Source organism: Ornithodoros turicata, unplaced genomic scaffold (assembly GCF_037126465.1).
Source record: "Ornithodoros turicata isolate Travis unplaced genomic scaffold, ASM3712646v1 Chromosome32, whole genome shotgun sequence".
Classification (NCBI taxonomy): Eukaryota; Metazoa; Arthropoda; class Arachnida; order Ixodida; family Argasidae; genus Ornithodoros; species Ornithodoros turicata.
This window is the reverse complement of record NW_026999357.1, coordinates 953738-976103: the sequence shown is the minus strand read 5'-3', so window position 1 is coordinate 976103 and position 22366 is coordinate 953738. Positions and strand designations below refer to the sequence as shown.

The following is a 22366-nucleotide window of genomic DNA, read 5'->3' as shown; positions in this document are numbered from 1 at the left end:
GTTCGTAGATCTACTGAACACCGCGCATAGCAACATAAAGTTCACATCACAACAGTCAACTCACTTAATTAACTTCCTCGACACCACGATATCACTAGACAACGGCAACCTCATCACAACCCTGTACAAAAAGCCAACTGACAAACAACAATACCTTCACTTCAAGAGTCACCACCCGCGTCACTGTAAGGTTGGAATTCCTAATGGGCAGAGTGTAAGACTACGCAGAGTTTGTTCAAACGACACAGATTACGCTGAGAAGCTTGACGAACTCTGCAGTACACTTGCCCAAAGGGACTATCCAGACTCCCTCCTAACCGAATTCCGTCACAAGGCACTCACACTCGATCGAAACGAGGTTCTGGAAAACCGGAAAAATCCCGACACGTGCCATATAACCTTCATCACAAGATATTCCAACGCACTTCCAAACATCAAAGCCATTCTACAGAAGCACGAGCCCCTCCTCCAAAGCAGTGACCGACTGAGCAACATATTCACAAATCCCATACAGGTGACATACCGACGCGCAAGAAACCTGGCAGACTCGTTGGTCAATGCCAAAATCAGCAAAACGGGCACCCCGTACACGGGAACACGACCCTGCAACCTCCCGCGCTGCAAAACATGCAAGCACGTTCAACACGCTAACTCCATCAAAAGCACTGCGAGCAATTACACCCACCCCGTTAACCACGCATTCACATGCACAAGCTCCAATGTCATATACTGCATTGAATGCGGCGACTGCTCTATGCAATACATTGGTGAAACCGGCCAACAAATGAACAACCGCCTTACCGGACACAGAACCGACACGTCCAACAAACTCCCCAAAGCAGTCGCCGAACACTTTAACGTTCCTGGTCACAATTTTGACAACATTAAACTATATATTCTAGAATCCGGGTTTAGATCCACACGTGACAGACGTGATAGGGAGTCTTATCTCATATACAAGTTCAACGCTCTTCACCCGTCCGGTATCAACAAATCACAAGGCACCCTAGAAACACTTCACAAATCAAATATGCTTTTCCCTTCTACCGCCATTATCATCTGTTATGTTTTGCATGGCCACTGCTTTCTGCTCTCTTTATTGCATGCCACAACTTTGTATTACAAATATATACTAAAAAAAAAAACCTTTGCTCGTTCTGGAATTTTTCCCCACGTAACCAATAACCTCCTTATCTTTCGCTATGCTTGCCAATTCTTCCCTGTTGTCCTGTTCCGTCCACGTGTTCGTGAACCTTCCATTTTTCTGTAACCGGTCTGTAGCCTAGATCACTACGTTCACATAATCCCCTCCACACTCTAACAAAGCAGCCATTCACTCCGGCCGTAAAAACCCGTACGGACCCTTTCTTCCCTCCGGGCTGTTGACCCACAATTCGCATGAACCTTTAAACACGTCACACCTAACCCTTTAAATACCATGCCAATGATGAGGACGGTGCCCAGAAGAAGAACAGTCTCTGTTCGAAATATCGGCGGCTTCTGTCCTGAGGCAACTCCCTTCCTACTATGCAGAAAGTTATGGAAAATACACCATTTGGTTGCAACTATCATAAGTGTGGAGCCGTTGCTTTTCTGCGTTTTCTCTCATGTGCCTTATTGGGTTTTATACTGATGCATTCAATTTGTGCAGCATGATCTGACCCAGCACGGAAGCGTCATCTTCTGTTTGGCCTTCTTGTGTCGCTTCAAACACAAGCTGCAGTGATGATCAGGCCCTGCCGATAAGCGTGTCGTGTCGAAGGAGTAATCTCGCTCACAAATTTCATGCCACGCCCTCAATTCCCTGCTCTAAGGATCATCTTGAATATTAAAATAATTGTGCGATAATGCTGGTCACACTACCACCTTTGTTGTGATCAACATTGCTAATTAATGAAATATTAAAAAAATATAAAAAAAGTGTAGCAATCCTTAAAACGACAACGGAAGACAACAGAGGCTGTAACCAGTTAGAACACACTCCTCCTGAGATGTGGTGACCTTTGCCACCGACGTAATCAGAGCTACTGTTCTCCGAACACATGTAGGGTGCATTATGCGCCAGCGCCCTTGCTATGGTTATACTCACACATCGAGTTCGATGCTGCACATTGGTATCTCATTTCACTCTGCATCTTTGCAACATAATTTTGAAGAAGTTGTTCACCACAACCTTTTGGTTTTAATTGGTCTGGAACACAATTCTTCTTGTAGTCCAACATGCTGCAAAAGATAGCATACGAATATCTGTTACATGACCCGGACCTTCTCGTGGCTAATAAATTCTACTATTACTATTCGCACTAATTACAAACCAGCTCCGGATTGTAAGACAGACAACACGTGACATTGAAGCACAACCCTGCAGGGAATACAAGACGTGACCACATTGAATTCTTCCCGCAATTTTAATTAGATTCAATAAGAAATAGGACTGACAATTCGTCCAACGTGTCCAGGACGACCATTTACCAGTGACTGAATTGGACGTTTGCAGTGAAGCTGCCTTCGCGAAACCGGGTTCCGCCGCGTTGTGTGGCGAAGACCGCATCCACGGAATAAGGGACCGAATGGATGAATTGATTTAATGGGTGCCAATGAGTAAGGCTGATTTGCAATTGATTTAATGAGATCCATCATTTTATGTATCACAGACTCCGCCAATACAAGGAATGAGAAGTCAGTTGGAAGAATTGTTCTAATGGGTATCAATGAGAAACTGCTTTCGAGTTGATTTAACGAGATCAACCATGCTGCTTGGCATGTTGGTAATACAATAAGTGAGACGCCAGTTGTTGGAGGAATGGGCGTAATAGTGACCGACGGTACATGCTCATTCTAAAATTAAGTAATGATATGATTAGGAAGAAAGCTGTACGTCCGCGCAGAAAATGAACTAATTCGAGGAACTGGTCTTATTCGGACAAATGAAATTCCAGAATACGCATTGTATCGAAAAATATGTCACTTAAGGAAATGAAAATTGAATGGAAATGTGTAATTAAAATTTATTCCTAACAAATCAAATAGCCGTTTCCCAATGTCGCGGAGGCTGACCGCTGGGGCCTAGGCCAAGGAGAGCGCGTTGTAACACATTTTCAACGCCGCACCACATTGTGATTCGTCCGCCTTGAAAATTGTTTGGAATGTTTCTTCAAAAGTACATGTGCCGTGGTAAGTTCGTATTACTGCTCTTACTTGAAACTATTGTTTTTGCATTCCGTGCAACATTCAACAGGGCTTAAAGGGACGGTCTCGTACCCCCTGCCCCTTTCATAAGCTGTACCCTTCGATTGCCCTTTGTTGAAAATGGAGTGCTGCTAATTTACCCGACAAAACACGCCACAGTTAACCGAATAACCGAATTCAATTGATAAAGATTGCAGAGCATGCCGCGATCTGTGTTAGAAAAAAATAAGAGCGACCACGTCGCCCTGCGGGTAAGTCCGTGATAGGATACATAAATCGTCTGCTTTTGCGCGCGCTAGTGCATCGGCGTGAGCAGACGACTTTCAGAAGTTACTGGGCACCGCGGCAACTCTCATACATTTTCTTTCAGTTCTCAGGTGAAAAACGCACAGTCCAAGAAGTGGCAAGCATGGTGGTTTAGAACAACTATGTTAACCCTCAGAGACAAGTTCAAAGTCGCAGGACACCCTCATCCACAATCACAAATCTGAAGTCGCCGGCCATCGGCGTGCGCGGTCGCATTACAGCTCCGACCAAGAATATATTACGCGCGCTTCCATTACACTCCGTTGTACACCGATCGTGCTTCGAAATGAAGTGTCGCTGACGACGTACGTGGAGAAGGAATGCGTGTTTATTTAAAAACCGCATTAAATACTCGCGGAAAGAAAACACGTGACTTAGCTTCCACGTATCCGATTATGCACCACATTATCGGGGACCCCACAGTCAATGCTCCGACTACATTCTCCGCTCGCGGAGGTATATGCCTGAGTGTCCACATTTCGGGAGCAAAGGGGATGACTCAACCCAAGATGCTTCTGTAAGTTACAATTACCATGACAACGACGACGTACCCGCACGCCGACGTCATACATCAGAGGCCTTTGCCAAGCTCTGATAGAGCTTTTTGTCTCTGGCTCCGCCACGTTTGTGGAAATAAATACTATTATTATTATTATTATTATTATTATTATTATTATTATTATTATTATTATTATACGTGACGTATGCATTAGACAAGCGCGGCTTTCGTCGTCTGCTATTACGGCACGTTTCGACAAATTCCTCAAAAACGACTTGGTTATTCCAAATGAAACTTTGACGGTTGTATGTGTACAGTACTCGTGAAGCTAGTTTTGGCTAAGTTTTGGAATCGCCCCGGCGGCTGTACGAGACCGTCCCTTTAAGAGGAAGCGTTTCTGCAAGTCACCGACGTACTCATCAGTCTGTTACCAAACGTCGAAGCGTGAGAATGTGCGTGATGAATGTCAAGCAATTGGCGCTTTTGGGGATTTCATTTTCAGGATTTTTTTTCCGTTTTTAGGGTATATGTAGTCGATGTGTCAGACATTTTCGTTTTTTTCTACGTTTTTACCGATGATTTTAGCTTGTAAGCAGCTAGATGTGCGTTAAGATCGCTATGAACGGCGCTGTGTGCAACGGTATGTAATGTGTTTTGTGCATATTTCATACTGACATGCCCTGTAAACGCGCACTTATTTGTTGTATATCCCATTCAAGTAGTTGGTTATATTTAAACTAAATAAATACATATAGGATGCATGTATGAGCGTGTGCGATTCCTGCGATGGAAATAAAATGGATGCTGCAAGAGTGCTGATGCGAGCGACTTGGTTTGGATGAAACGTAGACATGGTGTTGAAGGACGACAGGACGCAAGGCAGACAACCGGTTTGTATGCTTCGTGTGCTGCATATTGCGAGTTAATGCACACACTTCCGTCTATACCCGGTGTGCGCCTCATATGGTCGCAGAGTTGCATTGTTGCAAATGCAACTGTGCGACCTGCCGGTTTTGGAAGTTTTTTAAGTCTGCAATCGTTTTGGAAGACGCGAGGAGACATTGCACCCAGGATTGTATTGTCCAACCACCTGTAACTGAGCAACTTTAGAAATTGCATTCGTAAAAACAATGAAAATTAAATACGAAGGAAACGCATGCCATAACAGATTCCGCGCATAATGCGCGGCCGCCTCAAAAAGCCGCATCCCATGGCGCTTGCCTAACTCCAGCGCTATCCATGGCGCTGCAACCGGGAAAAGCGACTATTCATCCACCCATCCACAAGGCATGAGGAGACTAGCGGATTCTTTCCTCTCTGCAGACGCAATCGTAATGTCTCAGCTGGACCCGACAGCTAGGGCGCTTGGTGAAATGACGCGAAGTATTCGCGTTAATGTTTCTCCAAACCAAACCCCACAGCGCGTTGTCCTTTCTAGCAGTGCACCGTAATTCCTTGGAGCGCTGCCAGTGGCTTATGAGGAACCGCAGGCAGCTTGAAGTATCATTATCGACAGGTGTCTGAACCTAAAACAAGTATTTGCCCTGCACGGGGTGCGCAGGGGGGGGGGGGGGGTGTCAAGCATTCTGCTGAGTTCTGTTCCTACATTTGGCCCATATAAGCAAACCATTCAGCAAAATTTAAAATTGTTCACGCATTTTCTTATTTATCATGATGCCGCTGTAAAACCGCCGACGACGAAAAACGACGAAGAGCTTACCAGCACAGTCGTTTGTCGTTGCCGGACATCAGGCCTCTAGAAATGATGCCGTGTTCCTGTTCGTATTTCCTCAAGCACACATCTTCCGCATCTGATATTGCTTTTTGATTGCACTCCAAGCCTGAAAACGAACAGTCTGATATATTTGGGTACTCATAATACAAAGCATGAGTCCGCCTTTGATAACTTGCCCGGGGAATATCCCCTGTTCCCAGCTTGACTTGTTCCCCATAGATATATCAGTGGTAAAAACCGGTGGCGTATCAAACCGCTTATATTTTGCTGCCCTCGTTAATTGCCTGCAGCCTTATCCACAGCGCCACCGAAACGTTAACAACGAGAAAAATAACGCAATAAGATGACGTTGCATCACGTCGCGTGCAACAGTCGGCGTCCTGCTGGGGGTTAGAGTTAGGCGGACGGCGCTGGTTTTTGAGGCGGCTTCTCCACGGCTGTGACACATTGCGACATCGCTTGCGTTGTCAAAGGCAGGATGAACGTACCGTTGACATCGTGCAACTCTCACCGAACTTGCCAGTCGGGGCATCCGTGCACAATTGGCATTCGCAGGGCGGTCATGAAAGTGCCGGTAAGTATACCCTTCGAGCATGTTTACGAAATATTAACCATGCTGCCAGCACAAACAGCTCTCGTGGTCGCCTCAGAGGAAGGAAACGAAGCTCTGTACATCTACACCGGTAAATCACCTTTCAGTGATTGTGTTGTCACGTTATGTATATGTTACGGAACACTCATCTGAATATTTCGGGGAACGCAATTCGAACGAAATTTCGAATCATTCGTAGCAGCAGGCGTTCATTTTTGACCACTTCAAACACCGACCTTGTCAGATCGTATCTATGCGACATAATTCAATAATAAAGTAGAAACAGAGGCATATTAACACGATAAAATGACTTTTGATGCGCTTGTATGTAGAAGATTGTGGACATTTGAATGAAAGAGTGTCACCAATTATTCGAGTAACTGCAGAAAGCCTTGAATGGGTGCAGAGAGACTCTTACGCAAAATATAGATGCTTCTTATTGGGATCTCGAATAATGTGGAAATCACCTGCGAGCTTTCATTTTACTGCAGGATATTTTGGCGATTTAACGGATGTGTCCTTAATATCTTGCCATCCTATCTGTATAATAGCGTTGATAACTGTGCTCTTATTTAATTATGTTGTTTATGAGGTATTGTGCGATATTATGCACACTGCAGCCCACTAGAGTGAGAATGGACGGGCATCATACCCACATCGGTTTTACCATGGTAATCCTTGTCCCTCAACTTCAATTGAACAAGTCCTTAGTAGTAAGTACTGACCACGTTTATCCGGAAACGCACATCTTCGTCTGGACGCCATTAATTAGCAATTAGAGCTAATTGGGACCCCCCACATTAATCAGCACCCTCCAGGGAGCCATCACACTAATTGGGGAACGTCTATCTCGCGTCCAGACCAGTTGTGCGTTTCCGGATAATCGTGGTCATAAAAATAAAAAAAATAGGCAGAAAATAAAATAAAAAGATAGAAATAGAGTGGAGAGAAACAATTTATTCGAAAATCAACGATGCCGCGGCGAAGAAGCCGCTCCGCAACACCCGAGTGACCAGCGTCCGCCATGTTGGTAGTTTGCACCCAGCAGTTGCAGAGATCGACGACAGGTGGCCACTTAGTTGCAAGGCATCACACCAGATGGCGCCACCATCATAGCTCTAGACGAGAAAGACAGAACAAGATACTAGCGGCGGGTAAAAATGACAGCACTGCTAAGCAAGTCTAGGCATGCGAGAGAAAAGGTCTAACCGCTACTGCTAAACAGAAAACAGTACACATCGGGGAAAAAGGCTTACGGGGACGATCGCTTAGGCCTAACCCCAACACTACGCAGCTAACACAAGGCGGGAACCACACATCGCTAAACATGCGAGAAAAGGCTTAACACGAGCGCGGTCACCGCTAAACACGGCAAACATACGAGGAAAGAGGCTTACGGGGGCGATCGCTTAGGCCTAACCCCAACACTACGCAGCTAACACAAGGCGGGAACCACACATCGCTAAACATGCGAGAAAAGGCTTAACACGAGCGCGGTCACCGCTAAACACGGCAAACATACGAGGAAAGAGGCTTACGGGGACGATCGCTTAGGCCTAACCTCAACACTACGCAGCTAACACAAGGCGGGAACCACACATCGCTAAACATGCGTCAACAGGCTTGGACACCGCAAAACAAGTCTAAACATGCGAGAAAAGGCTTAACACGAGCGCGGTCACCGCTAAACACGGCAAACATACGAGAAAAGGAGCGCGTCAAATCACTCACCTTTTCCCCCGCGGCAACTTCCAGGCAGAAACTGAGCGAGCGCGGAGAACATACGTCTGCTCTCTACGAGATCCAGCCAGAAAGTGAGCGAGCGCGCAGAGCGCACATCCGTCTTCCGCGACGGTCCGAGAGAAACTGAGAGAGGCGACGCGCAGCGGCCGCTATGGATGCGCGCGCGCCCTCTGCTCCACCCGTCCGCGCATGCGCGCGCGCGCGCTCCTAGCGCCCCCTGCGCCGGCCGCGGGTGTTTTCGGTTTCGGCTCTCTGCTGCGCGCGCGCGCGCGCTCCTAGCGGCGACGGGTGGCTTTTCAGTTTCGCTTTCATTCTCCGTTCTTTGCGCGCGTGCGCGCGTTTATCTCTATAAAGGCAGCGCGCACCGCGCTCGCGTCATCATTCTGACCGATACGTGGAAAACGCCATGTGTGGTTTATTCTCCTGCGTTTCTCGTCGTCGCAAGGAAAAGACAAAAAACGAAGAACTTCGCGAATTTATACGCGGCATCGTGGAGGAAGCCTTTCAAGTCCACCGTCTGGAATGGTTGCAAGCACGTCAAGAAATGTGTCAGGACAAGATGAAGACGCTCGACCGCATGTTAGCGGCGGACAGACTGGCGAAAAAGAAGTCCAACTTTAGCCTGGACAATCTGTATTGGGAACGCAGTTCCGATGTAGAGGACGACGACGACGAGGATGTGTAAATAAAAGCGATGCATTTCTCCTCGAGTCTCAGTCTCTTCTTTCTCTTCGTGCAACGTGTACGCACGTAACATGTCTTCCCCCGAACCTTTTCGTTTCCGTCATCCTTTTCGCTGTATCTTAAGCGGCCCCTCCATGTGCGGCAAATCTACTTTCGTTGCTAACGTGTTGAGGAACCTGAACGACGTGGTAGACAAGCCTCCGTCACAAATATTCTACGTGCAGAAATATGCTTCGCCAAGCATGCAGGACGAATTCGGGGACTCCGTAAAATTTACCAAGGAGCTACCGCGAGAGTGGGACACGTCGCGCGCTACGCTGATCGTCGTCGACGATCACATGACCGACGCCGGTTCCTTGAAGGAGGTGACCGATCTTTTCATTCGGGGTTCTCACCACGCCAACGCGTCGATCTTCTTACTCGTTCAAAACATCTTTTTCGACAGTAGCCAGCACCCTCCAGGGAGCCACCACACTAATTGGGGAAAGTCTAACTCGTGTCCAGACCAGCTGAGCGTTGTGCACTATGAGAGTCCATAAAAATAAAAAAATAGATAGAAATAGAGTGGAGAGAAGGAGTTTAATTGAAGATCAACGGCGCCATCTTGAAGAAAGCGGTCCGGAAAGGCCGCTGACCGTCGCTGGGCGACGGAGCACAGAGGCAGGTTGCAAAGCATCGCAGCTATGACCACCAGTTCCGGACATCCTGTGACGTCAGCTGTGACGTCATCACGGCATGTCTGGGCAAGTTAGGACAGCTCTGGGCATGCAAGGAGAAAAACACTCATAATACAGAGGCTGGAAAAGCAAGAGTATGCAAACCATCAATAGCTGACAACAAAAAAAATTAGTTACACAACAAATGAGCCCACCAGAACAGGAGCGCAGAACCATGCGACTGCTCCATCCGAGAGGCAGGCAGAAACTGACTCGTAATGGTTTTTGTCCTGTATAAACCCCGCAGCTGCACCCCCTAGCGGTTACTTTCTCAACTAATCTCACAACAAAATTATTAAGAATCACGCCAGCGCTACTCCCGGTCCCAAGGCAGAAGATGATAGAAAATGGCGGGAATGCCCGGACAACAGCAACCAGCACCCGACGTGCACGGGCACGAAAATCGCAAACAAAGCGGGAACAAAGTTGGCGAAATCATTAGTTACACAACAAATCACCTCACCACAGTAGGAGCGCAGACCGATGCGACTGCTCTCGTCGACAGCCAGGGATCAAGTGACGACGGAGCGAACGACCGCACGTCTTCTCCCAACGAGAGCCAGAGGTGGACTGACGTAAGCGCCACTCTACTGGTGCTACGCATGCGCGCGCTCGTAGCGCCCTCTGCGCGCTCCTACCGCCACCTGCGAGAGGCTAAGAGAGAAGAGCATTCCTGCGCCCCCTGCTGGCCGTTCTCATTGGTCGTGAGGCTAAGTGAGAAGAGCATTCCTGCGCCCCCTGCTGGCAGTTCTCATTGGTCCAGACATCATCCTATTGTCTCAGGGCTACACTGTTTTTTTCCACTAATGCTCCTTTGGTCAATCTGCAGTGAAGCCACGGTATGACGTCATCATGCACCTGCGTGGCTCAAGGACGCGTGCGCTCTAGACAGGGGACCTATTATTTATTGAATCACTATCCCAAGATTATTTCCTTTATTCTTCTATAACGATTGCATAGGAAACTATTGCAGAAGAGCACCATGCATGAAAACTGATCGTAGGAATTCCAAAGTCTTACTAAATGAGACTTACAAAAGAACAAAACATCCTAACATGTAACTCCATCAACGGCTAATAAGAGGACTAGGCACTCAACAAATCAACGCGCGCAGAACTCAGGGCAGCACTATCGTCAAGACGACAATGTTCCTTCTCAAAAAAAGACTAAATACAAAGCGTTAACAAAGGAAAGCATGCATATCGGGGCATGTCAGGACACGTCAGGACAAATTCGCACGACTGTTGGGCAACAGAGGAAAACGAACACTTGAACAGAGTGAAAAAGGCACTCACCATCATTTTTCCCGTTCACAGCATTCCCTCATTGTAAATCCGCTCGTCACAAAATCCACCTGCATCGTCGAACACCATTCACCAGTGACGAACCATACATCCACACCCCATCAGAGGCAGACAGAACCCCACCTAAGCCACGCTCTTCCACTGACGACCAACGCCAGGATCATAATTACCTTGTCTACACCCGCCAGTGTCCAAGAGAGAAGTGAATCCTTGCGCCCCCTGCAGGCCAGTCTCATTGGTCGTGACGGCATCCTATTGTCTCAGGGCTACACAGTTTTTTTTCCACTAATGCTCCTCTAGACAAGGTCAACCTGAAACAATAGTCTCTCGGTATGCGGTCATCATGCAGGTGCGTGGCTCATGGACGCGTACGCTCTAGACAGGGCACCTGTTATTTATTGAATCACTATCCCTAGATTATTTCCTTTATTCTACTATAATGATTGCATAGGGAACTATTGCAGAAAAACACCATAGACAAGAGGAGATTGTAGCATTTCATTCCCAAAGTCTTACTGTACAGGAAAAAAAAAATGGTTCAGCAAGACATAAAGTCACACACCTGTCCCCCTCGCGGTTACTCTCTGAACTAAATGAATCGCAAAATTATTAAGAATTGCTCTACTCCCATTCAAGGCAGCACTATCGTCAAGAATATGCCTTGTACGAAAGGAAAAAAAACTACATCCAGAAGGAAAGCATGTCAGAACAAGCCCAGGCATGTCAGCACATGTTTGTCAGACAAGGGGGGAAAAAGCGAAAAGAAACAAAGAAGGAAACCAGCATCAAACTATTTCTTCTTATTCAAAAACAGTGCTCATCATAAATCTGCCCAGGACAATACACACTATTTTTCTATTGCCACACTTTTTTCCAGTAACGGTCAATGCATTGCTACAGACTGCGTGACGTCATCACATCCTGTCTGAAGAAGAAGACACCGGCAAAGACTCCTATTATTTATTGAATCGCAAGATTATTTCCTTTGTCCTACTCTTAATGACATTGATTCTCTCATTAAAATTCAACAAAAAAGCACCCCGCATATTATCGATTTTCACCCCAAAGGCTCATCATGGTCATTAGAATTACAGTAAACTGCCACTGCTCTTTTAAAATAATAAGTGAGACCACTCAACATCACCTCCAGGCTTATGTAATACATGACCCTTTCTATGCTCATACATTCGTTGTCTGAGGCTACACCTGCGAGCAAAAAAGGCGCGGAAGCCGGGTGGGCAAAGTTCCATTCACGCATTGCGAGCAAAAAGGCGCGAAAGCACAAGGCAGAACGCCTTTACGGGAACACGATAGCATTCCTATACTATATTAATGATTATTGCATTGCAGTTTAGAAAAACTACAACTAAACTATAATTTTAGGAGCCCAACTTTCTATGGAAACTATAATTGCCCTATTACTTGGATCGCTACTAATGAAGCGCTCCAATTTTTTCTCTCTTCCCATTTCACCCTTGTCATGCAGGGAAGCAGACTCATATCCAAAATAATTAATTTACACTGAGGGTGCCGTGCTTCAGGAATTCCTATCCTGCGCTCAGATGCAAGCATTTCTTCACAGATACCTTTAACAGCTGACTTCCTCAACATATCGAACACCCAACAAAATCAAACAAACAATCAGAGAAACCCTCTTCTCAGCTGCACCATGCGACTTTCTTCTGCGTAAAATCGGTGATTTGAAGAAGAGAGCAGCGAAAAATTGCGCGCGCTTGTGCTCGACCTGAAGCATATGCCAATAAACCAAGAAAAAGGCACTCATGTCTGGTATCTGATAGTGCCACATACACAGACGCATTGCCCTTGCGTAAAGAAAGCACAGGACACGGATACACAAATTTCCTTAGGTGAGCAGGGAAAAGGCTTAAGAGCACAGGTCACGTCACTTCGCCACGCGGCTAGCACAACATGACACCAACAAGATACTAGCAGCGGGAAGAACTGCAACACTGCTAAACAAGTCCAGACATGCCACGATGGCGTCACAAATCAGGAAGAGAAAAAAAAAAAAAAGCACACGCACGCACAGAGGACAACGCATTAAACACACGGAGCGCTCAGGAATAATCGTAGCGTCACCGCACATCGCTACGAAGCTAAACGTCTAACACAAGACGACGACAACAACAAGATATTAGCGAAGGGTAAAAAGTGCAACACTACCGAACAAGTCCACACATGCGACATCGCATACAAAACACTGCTCATCGGGGAAAAGGCCTAAGCCTGCGGCGGATCATCATAGAGCGTACACAACTTCATTTTTTTCTATTTTGCGTAAACTAAACGCGGTCTGCTTGGAAAACGACGTACAAATTTTCTTAAGGAGCAGAGAAATATTTCTACTCCTTGCTCAGATACCAGCATTTCTGCTCAAAAACCTGCAAAATTAAACACTGCTTACTTCGTCAAGATATCGAACAAAATCAAACAAACAACCCCACTTCCACTGGTAGAACACTATTCAGCTTTTACGCAGGAGGCTTTCTTCTACATAAAAAGTAGAGAAAATAAGAAAAGAGCAGCGAAATATTACACGCACATTTGCTTGACTTAAAAAACCTGAAGCATATGCCAATAAACCAAGAAAAAGACACTCATGTCTGGTATCTGATAGTGCCACATACACAGACGCATTGCCCTTGCGTAAAGAAAGCACAGGACAGGGATACACAAATTTCCTTAGGTGAGCAGGGAAAAGGCTGAAGACCTCAGGTCACCACACATCGCCACGCGGCTAGCACAACATGACAGCAACAAGATACTAGCAGCGGGAAGGACTGCAACACTGCTAAACAAGTCCAGACATGCCACGATGACGTCACAAATCAGGAGAAAAAAAAGCACACGCATGCACGCACAGAGGACAACGGACAAAAGGACAAAAGGACAAAACACTGCTCATCGGGGAAAAGGCCTAAGCCTGCGGCGGATCATCATAGAGCATACACAACTTCATTTTTCTATTTTGCGTAAACTAAACGCGGTCTGCTTGGAAAACGACGTACAAATTTTCTTAGGGAGCAGAGAAATATAGAAATTTGTACTCCGTGCTCAGATACCAGCATTTCTGCTCAAAAACCTGCAAAATTAAGCTTAAGCAGTGTTTTGTCCTTTTGTCCTTTTGTCCGTTGTCCTCTGTGCGTGCATGCGTGTGCTTTTTTTTCTCCTGATTTGTGACGTCATCGTGGCATGTCTGGACTTGTTTAGCAGTGTTGCAGTCCTTCCCGCTGCTAGTATCTTGTTGCTGTCATGTTGTGCTAGCCGCGTGGCGATGTGTGGTGACCTGAGGTCTTCAGCCTTTTCCCTGCTCACCTAAGGAAATTTGTGTATCCCTGTCCTGTGCTTTCTTTACGCAAGGGCAATGCGTCTGTGTATGTGGCACTATCAGATACCAGACATGAGTGTCTTTTTCTTGGTTTATTGGCATATGCTTCAGGTTTTTTAAGTCAAGCAAATGTGCGTGTAATATTTCGCTGCTCTTTTCTTATTTTCTCTACTTTTTATGTAGAAGAAAGCCTCCTGCGTAAAAGCTGAATAGTGTTCTACCAGTGGAAGTGGGGTTGTTTGTTTGATTTTGTTCGATATCTTGACGAAGTAAGCAGTGTTTAATTTTGCAGGTTTTTGAGCAGAAATGCTGGTATCTGAGCAAGGAGTAGAAATATTTCTCTGCTCCTTAAGAAAATTTGTACGTCGTTTTCCAAGCAGACCGCGTTTAGTTTACGCAAAATAGAAAAAAATGAAGTTGTGTACGCTCTATGATGATCCGCCGCAGGCTTAGGCCTTTTCCCCGATGAGCAGTGTTTTGTATGCGATGTCGCATGTGTGGACTTGTTCGGTAGTGTTGCACTTTTTACCCTTCGCTAATATCTTGTTGTTGTCGTCGTCTTGTGTTAGACGTTTAGCTTCGTAGCGATGTGCGGTGACGCTACGATTATTCCTGAGCGCTCCGTGTGTTTAATGCGTTGTCCTCTGTGCGTGCGTGTGCTTTTTTTTTTTTTCTCTTCCTGATTTGTGACGCCATCGTGGCATGTCTGGACTTGTTTAGCAGTGTTGCAGTTCTTCCCGCTGCTAGTATCTTGTTGGTGTCATGTTGTGCTAGCCGCGTGGCGAAGTGACGTGACCTGTGCTCTTAAGCCTTTTCCCTGCTCACCTAAGGAAATTTGTGTATCCGTGTCCTGTGCTTTCTTTACGCAAGGGCAATGCGTCTGTGTATGTGGCACTATCAGATACCAGACATGAGTGCCTTTTTCTTGGTTTATTGGCATATGCTTCAGGTCGAGCACAAGCGCGCGCAATTTTTCGCTGCTCTCTTCTTCAAATCACCGATTTTACGCAGAAGAAAGTCGCATGGTGCAGCTGAGAAGAGGGTTTCTCTGATTGTTTGTTTGATTTTGTTGGGTGTTCGATATGTTGAGGAAGTCAGCTGTTAAAGGTATCTGTGAAGAAATGCTTGCATCTGAGCGCAGGATAGGAATTCCTGAAGCACGGCACCCTCAGTGTAAATTAATTATTTTGGATATGAGTCTGCTTCCCTGCATGACAAGGGTGAAATGGGAAGAGAGAAAAAATTGGAGCGCTTCATTAGTAGCGATCCAAGTAATAGGGCAATTATAGTTTCCATAGAAAGTTGGGCTCCTAAAATTATAGTTTAGTTGTAGTTTTTCTAAACTGCAATGCAATAATCATTAATATAGTATAGGAATGCTATCGTGTTCCCGTAAAGGCGTTCTGCCTTGTGCTTTCGCGCCTTTTTGCTCGCAATGCGTGAATGGAACTTTGCCCACCCGGCTTCCGCGCCTTTTTTGCTCGCAGGTGTAGCCTCAGACAACGAATGTATGAGCATAGAAAGGGTCATGTATTACATAAGCCTGGAGGTGATGTTGAGTGGTCTCACTTATTATTTTAAAAGAGCAGTGGCAGTTTACTGTAATTCTAATGACCATGATGAGCCTTTGGGGTGAAAATCGATAATATGCGGGGTGCTTTTTTGTTGAATTTTAATGAGAGAATCAATGTCATTAAGAGTAGGACAAAGGAAATAATCTTGCGATTCAATAAATAATAGGAGTCTTTGCCGGTGTCTTCTTCTTCAGACAGGATGTGATGACGTCACACAGTCTGTAGCAATGCATTGACCGTTACTGGAAAAAAGTGTGGCAATAGAAAAATAGTGTGTATTGTCCTGGGCAGATTTATGATGAGCACTGTTTTTGAATAAGAAGAAATAGTTTGATGCTGGTTTCCTTCTTTGTTTCTTTTCGCTTTTTCCCCCCTTGTCTGACAAACATGTGCTGACATGCCTGGGCTTGTTCTGACATGCTTTCCTTCTGGATGTAGTTTTTTTCCTTTCGTACAAGGCATATTCTTGACGATAGTGCTGCCTTGAATGGGAGTAGAGCAATTCTTAATAATTTTGCGATTCATTTAGTTCAGAGAGTAACCGCGAGGGGGACAGGTGTGTGACTTTATGTCTTGCTGAACCATTTTTTTTTTCCTGTACAGTAAGACTTTGGGAATGAAATGCTACAATCTCCTCTTGTCTATGGTGTTTTTCTGCAATAGTTCCCTACGCAATCATTATAGTAGAATAAAGGAAATAATCTAGGGATAGTGATTCAATAAATAACAGGTGCCCTGTCTAGAGCGTACGCGTCCTTGAGCCACGCACCTGCATGATGACCGCATACCGAGAGACTATTGTTTCAGGTTGACCTTGTCTAGAGGAGCATTAGTGGAAAAAAAACTGTGTAGCCCTGAGACAATAGGATGCCGTCACGACCAATGAGACTGGCCTGCAGGGGGCGCAAGGATTCACTTCTCTCTTGGACACTGGCGGGTGTAGACACGGTAATTATGATCCTGGCGTTGGTCGTCAGTGGAAGAGCGTGGCTTAGGTGGGGTTCTGTCTGCCTCTGATGGGGTGTGGATGTATGGTTCGTCACTGGTGAATGGTGTTCGACGATGCAGGTGGATTTTGTGACGAGCGGATTTACAATGAGGGAATGCTGTGAACGGGAAAAATGATGGTGAGTGCCTTTTTCACTCTGTTCAAGTGTTCGTTTTCCTCTGTTGCCCAACAGTCGTGCGAATTTGTCCTGACGTGTCCTGACATGCCCCGATATGCATGCTTTCCTTTGTTAACGCTTTGTATTTAGTCTTGTTTTGACAAGGAACATTGTCGTCTTGACGATAGTGCTGCCCTGAGTTCTGCGCGCGTTGATTTGTTGAGTGCCTAGTCCTCTTATTAGCCGTTGATGGAGTTACATGTTAGGATGTTTTGTTCTTTTGTAAGTCTCATTTAGTAAGACTTTCGAATTCCTACGATCAGTTTTCATGCATGGTGCTCTTCTGCAATAGTTTCCTATGCAATCGTTATAGAAGAATAAAGGAAATAATCTTGGGATAGTGATTCAATAAATAATAGGTCCCCTGTCTAGAGCGCACGCGTCCTTGAGCCACGCAGGTGCATGATGACGTCATACCGTGGCTTCACTGCAGATTGACCAAAGGAGCATTAGTGGAAAAAAACAGTGTAGCCCTGAGACAATAGGATGATGTCTGGACCAATGAGAACTGCCAGCAGGGGGCGCAGGAATGCTCTTCTCACTTAGCCTCACGACCAATGAGAACGGCCAGCAGGGGGCGCAGGAATGCTCTTCTCTCTTAGCCTCTCGCAGGTGGCGGTAGGAGCGCGCAGAGGGCGCTACGAGCGCGCGCATGCGTAGCACCAGTAGAGTGGCGCTTACGTCAGTCCACCTCTGGCTCTCGTTGGGAGAAGACGTGCGGTCGTTCGCTCCGTCGTCACTTGATCCCTGGCTGTCGACGAGAGCAGTCGCATCGGTCTGCGCTCCTACTGTGGTGAGGTGATTTGTTGTGTAACTAATGATTTCGCCAACTTTGTTCCCGCTTTGTTTGCGATTTTCGTGCCCGTGCACGTCGGGTGCTGGTTGCTGTTGTCCGGGCATTCCCGCCATTTTCTATCATCTTCTGCCTTGGGACCGGGAGTAGCGCTGGCGTGATTCTTAATAATTTTGTTGTGAGATTAGTTGAGAAAGTAACCGCTAGGGGGTGCAGCTGCGGGGTTTATACAGGACAAAAACCATTACGAGTCAGTTTCTGCCTGCCTCTCGGATGGAGCAGTCGCATGGTTCTGCGCTCCTGTTCTGGTGGGCTCATTTGTTGTGTAACTAATTTTTTTTGTTGTCAGCTATTGATGGTTTGCATACTCTTGCTTTTCCAGCCTCTGTATTATGAGTGTTTTTCTCCTTGCATGCCCAGAGCTGTCCTAACTTGCCCAGACATGCCGTGATGACGTCACAGCTGACGTCACAGGATGTCCGGAACTGGTGGTCATAGCTGCGATGCTTTGCAACCTGCCTCTGTGCTCCGTCGCCCAGCGACGGTCAGCGGCCTTTCCGGACCGCTTTCTTCAAGATGGCGCCGTTGATCTTCAATTAAACTCCTTCTCTCCACTCTATTTCTATCTATTTTTTTTATTTTTTATGGACTCTCATAGTGCACAACGCTCAGCTGGTCTGGACACGAGTTAGACTTTCCCCAATTAGTGTGGTGGCTCCCTGGAGGGTGCTGGCTACTGTCGAAAAAGATGTTTTGAACGAGTAAGAAGATCGACGCGTTGGCGTGGTGAGAACCCCGAATGAAAAGATCGGTCACCTCCTTCAAGGAACCGGCGTCGGTCATGTGATCGTCGACGACGATCAGCGTAGCGCGCGACGTGTCCCACTCTCGCGGTAGCTCCTTGGTAAATTTTACGGAGTCCCCGAATTCGTCCTGCATGCTTGGCGAAGCATATTTCTGCACGTAGAATATTTGTGACGGAGGCTTGTCTACCACGTCGTTCAGGTTCCTCAACACGTTAGCAACGAAAGTAGATTTGCCGCACATGGAGGGGCCGCTTAAGATACAGCGAAAAGGATGACGGAAACGAAAAGGTTCGGGGGAAGACATGTTACGTGCGTACACGTTGCACGAAGAGAAAGAAGAGACTGAGACTCGAGGAGAAATGCATCGCTTTTATTTACACATCCTCGTCGTCGTCGTCCTCTACATCGGAACTGCGTTCCCAATACAGATTGTCCAGGCTAAAGTTGGACTTCTTTTTCGCCAGTCTGTCCGCCGCTAAGATGCGGTCGAGCGTCTTCATCTTGTCCTGACACATTTCTTGACGTGCTTGCAACCATTCCAGACGGTGGACTTGAAAGGCTTCCTCCACGATGCCGCGTATAAATTCGCGAAGTTCTTCGTTTTTTGTCTTTTCCTTGCGACGACGAGAAACGCAGGAGAATAAACCACACATGGCGTTTTCCACGTATCGGTGAGAATGATGACGCGAGCGCGGTGCGCGCTGCCTTTATAGAGATAAACGCGCGCGCGCGCAAAGAACGGAGAATGAAAGCGAAACTGAAAAGCCACCCGTCGCCGCTAGGAGCGCGCGCGCGCGCGCAGCAGAGAGCCGAAACCGAAAACACCCGCGGCCGGCGCAGGGGGCGCTAGGAGCGCGCGCGCGCGCATGCGCGGACGGGTGGAGCAGAGGGCGCGCGCGCATTCATAGCGGCCGCTGCGCGTCGCCTCTCTCAGTTTCTCTCGGACCGTCGCGGAAGACGGACGTGCGCTCCGCGCGCTCGCTCACTTTCTGGCTGGATCTCGTAGAGAGCAGACGTATGTTCTCCGCGCTCGCTCAGTTTCTGCCTGGAAGTTGCCGCGGGGGAAAAGGTGAGTGATTTGACGCGCTCCTTTTCTCGTATGTTTGCCGTGTTTAGCGGTGACCGCGCTCGTGTTAAGCCTTTTCTCGCATGTTTAGACTTGTTTTGCGGTGTCCAAGCCTGTTGACGCATGTTTAGCGATGTGTGGTTCCCGCCTTGTGTTAGCTGCGTAGTGTTGAGGTTAGGCCTAAGCGATCATCCCCGTAAGCCTCTTTCCTCGTATGTTTGCCGTGTTTAGCGGTGACCGCGCTCCTGTTAAGCCTTTTCTCGCATGTTTAGCGATGTGTGGTTCCCGCCTTGTGTTAGCTGCGTAGTGTTGGGGTTAGGCCTAAGCGATCGCCCCCGTAAGCCTCTTTCCTCGTATGTTTGCCGTGTTTAGCCGTGACCGCGCTCGTGTTAAGCCTTTTCTCGCATGTTTAGCGATGTGTGGTTCCCGCCTTGTGTTAGCTGCGTAGTGTTGGGGTTAGGCCTAAGCGATCGTCCCCGTAAGCCTTTTTCCCCGATGTGTACTGTTTTCTGTTTAGCAGTAGCGGTTAGACCTTTTCTCTCGCATGCCTAGACTTGCTTAGCAGTGCTGTCATTTTTACCCGCCGCTAGTATCTTGTTCTGTCTTTCTCGTCTAGAGCTATGATGGTGGCGCCATCTGGTGTGATGCCTTGCAACTAAGTGGCCACCTGTCGTCGATCTCTGCAACTGCTGGGTGCAAACTACCAACATGGCGGACGCTGGTCACTCGGGTGTTGCGGAGCGGCTTCTTCGCCGCGGCATCGTTGATTTTCGAATAAATTGTTTCTCTCCACTCTATTTCTATCTTTTTATTTTATTTTCTGCCTATTTTTTTTATTTTTATGACCACGATTATCCGGAAACGCACAACTGGTCTGGACGCGAGATAGACGTTCCCCAATTAGTGTGATGGCTCCCTGGAGGGTGCTGATTAATGTGGGGGGTCCCAATTAGCTCTAATTGCTAATTAATGGCGTCCAGACGAAGATGTGCGTTTCCGGATAAACGTGGTCAGTACTTACTACTGTCCTTGTATGTTCAAGTGACTCCTCCACTACAGTGTCCTACCGGTTCATCAGTAATCTGTGTTCCTGGTAGAGTACTGTTACGTGCTGTAAAAATACTTTGTCGAATCGGCAAGGCAACAGCATGTTTAGGTAGATTTTTCAGCTTAATGTGTGTTGCTGTTGTATCTAATTTGCCATCTGGGCAATGCATTTCGATACAAGCATATCAAATGGAACACTCTTATTCTGCATTGCACATGTTTCCACCAAGATCACCTGCAAGAACCGCACGGGCATGTTGTGAAAATGCAACAGCCTGCCTCCTCAGAAATACACCAGCAGGCCTCATACATGCCAAAAGCATTGGTGCTGTATACATGATCTTTGTGTGCCTTGGGTCAATAAAGATGTACTGAATTTGCTTTCCACACAGGTGAGTGAAGTGTGGTGATTGGAGGCATAGCGTTTATTTGACTGACTGAAGCCAATAGAGGGCTCAGCGCATAACACTGGGGACGTACAGGAGACGCGGCGCATAGAGCACGTGACGTATAACGTGGAGGATTATATAAGCCGTGGCGGTTAACCCCTGTGGCGGATATATCCGGTCATGAAGTAAGAGTTATAAATATGCAAAATAACGGCGCTTATTTATCCGCCATCGTGTTTAGCGGCGCGGCGCAGAAGCTGCTTAACGCAGTTTTTTTTTTTCGCTGTTCTCACGTCTAATAATATTTATGCACGTGCAAAAGAGGAATATGAAATAAAATAAAGTGAAACTTAACTGAGTTAATCCTTTGTGGAGGAATGCAAGACAGCACAATTGGTCCCAGTCATCATACGAATTTGTCCTCTATTTTTAAACATCCGGAAACGATAACACAATTTATAACATAAATTGCTTATAGTATAATATTATTTATAAATAATTGCCCAATTTTGCGGTGTAAAATGAGAACTGAAACCACGCCACTCTCGTGCGCAAAACCTGCGACGGGTGCTCACATGTCAGAGAGTCACGTGTTTTTTATATCGAATAAGCTGATTGAACTACAGGCTGATCTGTTGACCTAATATGCCGCTTTCCGACCCAGATAATGAGAACAGCTCCCATGGCATTGTGGGTGCTATGTTGGCATTCCATGCCAGGACTGGGAGGTGAACCGGGTTCGAATCCGAATGCCGGCTGTCCTGTCTGGGTGTTTTCGGCGTGTGTTTTCCTCAGTCGCTTTAAGACAGATGTCGCCACAGTTCCCTGTGAAGTCCGCAAAGGGCGCTCGATCCCCACAGTGATGTTCCCGCCTGAATGTGACTACGATAAGCATCCCATACCTACCACTACCACCACCAGATAAGGTGAACGTCATGTCGTCTCTTCTCTCGAGAAGTGCATAGTTCCGGTGTCTGCTGATTACGTATTAATATGTGGCGATTTCAACCTCAAAGTAGTGCTTGTTTCAGCTTTTTTGGTAAGACAAGGGTCAATAAATAATGATTGCCGTTGATTCTGCTGTATCGCATTTTCTCGGAAACAGTCAATACCGTACCATATTGACTTCCAGGTAATTCGGACGTCCAGTAGTTACAAGTACTTTTCCGCTGAGTGTCCGTCTGGCTGCAAAACTGGCATTGCTGCTCCCAGTTTCTTTTGTTTTATCTTAGAGCGCCCTGTGTATTGTTTTAGTTATTTATCTATTATTGGTATAGTTCTGGATGAAAATGCGGGTAACAGGTCTTCCAGTGCACGCATTGCGCGGACGGCCTCAACCATGCCTGTGCCAGTCGTCTATTACGCTCGAACATGATGGCTCGTAAAGCTCGGAATTATTATTATTATT

At 46.7% G+C, this 22366-nt stretch overlaps 1 protein-coding gene and 4 long non-coding RNA genes across 5 annotated transcripts in view; 2 read left to right on the top strand and 3 right to left on the bottom strand.

Moving 5' to 3' along the window:
* LOC135373802 (uncharacterized) overlaps window positions 1-22366 on the bottom strand; it is a 121451-nt gene that overhangs the window by 54818 nt on the left and 44267 nt on the right. Inside the window, exons 6-7 of the mRNA XM_064606869.1 lie at window positions 5715-5835; window positions 2090-2223 (exon numbers count right to left, since the gene is read on the bottom strand). Of these exons, the coding sequence (XP_064462939.1) occupies window positions 2090-2223; window positions 5715-5835 (255 nt within the window). The remainder of the gene's footprint in view (window positions 1-2089; window positions 2224-5714; window positions 5836-22366) is intronic.
* LOC135373793 (uncharacterized) lies at window positions 7259-8152 on the bottom strand. The gene is made up of 2 exons (XR_010416593.1): window positions 8053-8152; window positions 7259-7439 (listed from the first exon to the last, which is right to left on the bottom strand). It is a non-coding gene; the product is annotated as an uncharacterized LOC135373793 (long non-coding RNA).
* LOC135373833 (uncharacterized) lies at window positions 9309-10890 on the bottom strand. The gene is made up of 2 exons (XR_010416613.1): window positions 9928-10890; window positions 9309-9507 (listed from the first exon to the last, which is right to left on the bottom strand). It is a non-coding gene; the product is annotated as an uncharacterized LOC135373833 (long non-coding RNA).
* Window positions 17534-18269, top strand: LOC135373830 (uncharacterized). The gene is made up of 2 exons (XR_010416610.1): window positions 17534-17650; window positions 18071-18269. It is a non-coding gene; the product is annotated as an uncharacterized LOC135373830 (long non-coding RNA).
* LOC135373832 (uncharacterized) lies at window positions 19378-20319 on the top strand. Its single transcript, XR_010416612.1, has 2 exons — window positions 19378-19525; window positions 20139-20319. It is a non-coding gene; the product is annotated as an uncharacterized LOC135373832 (long non-coding RNA).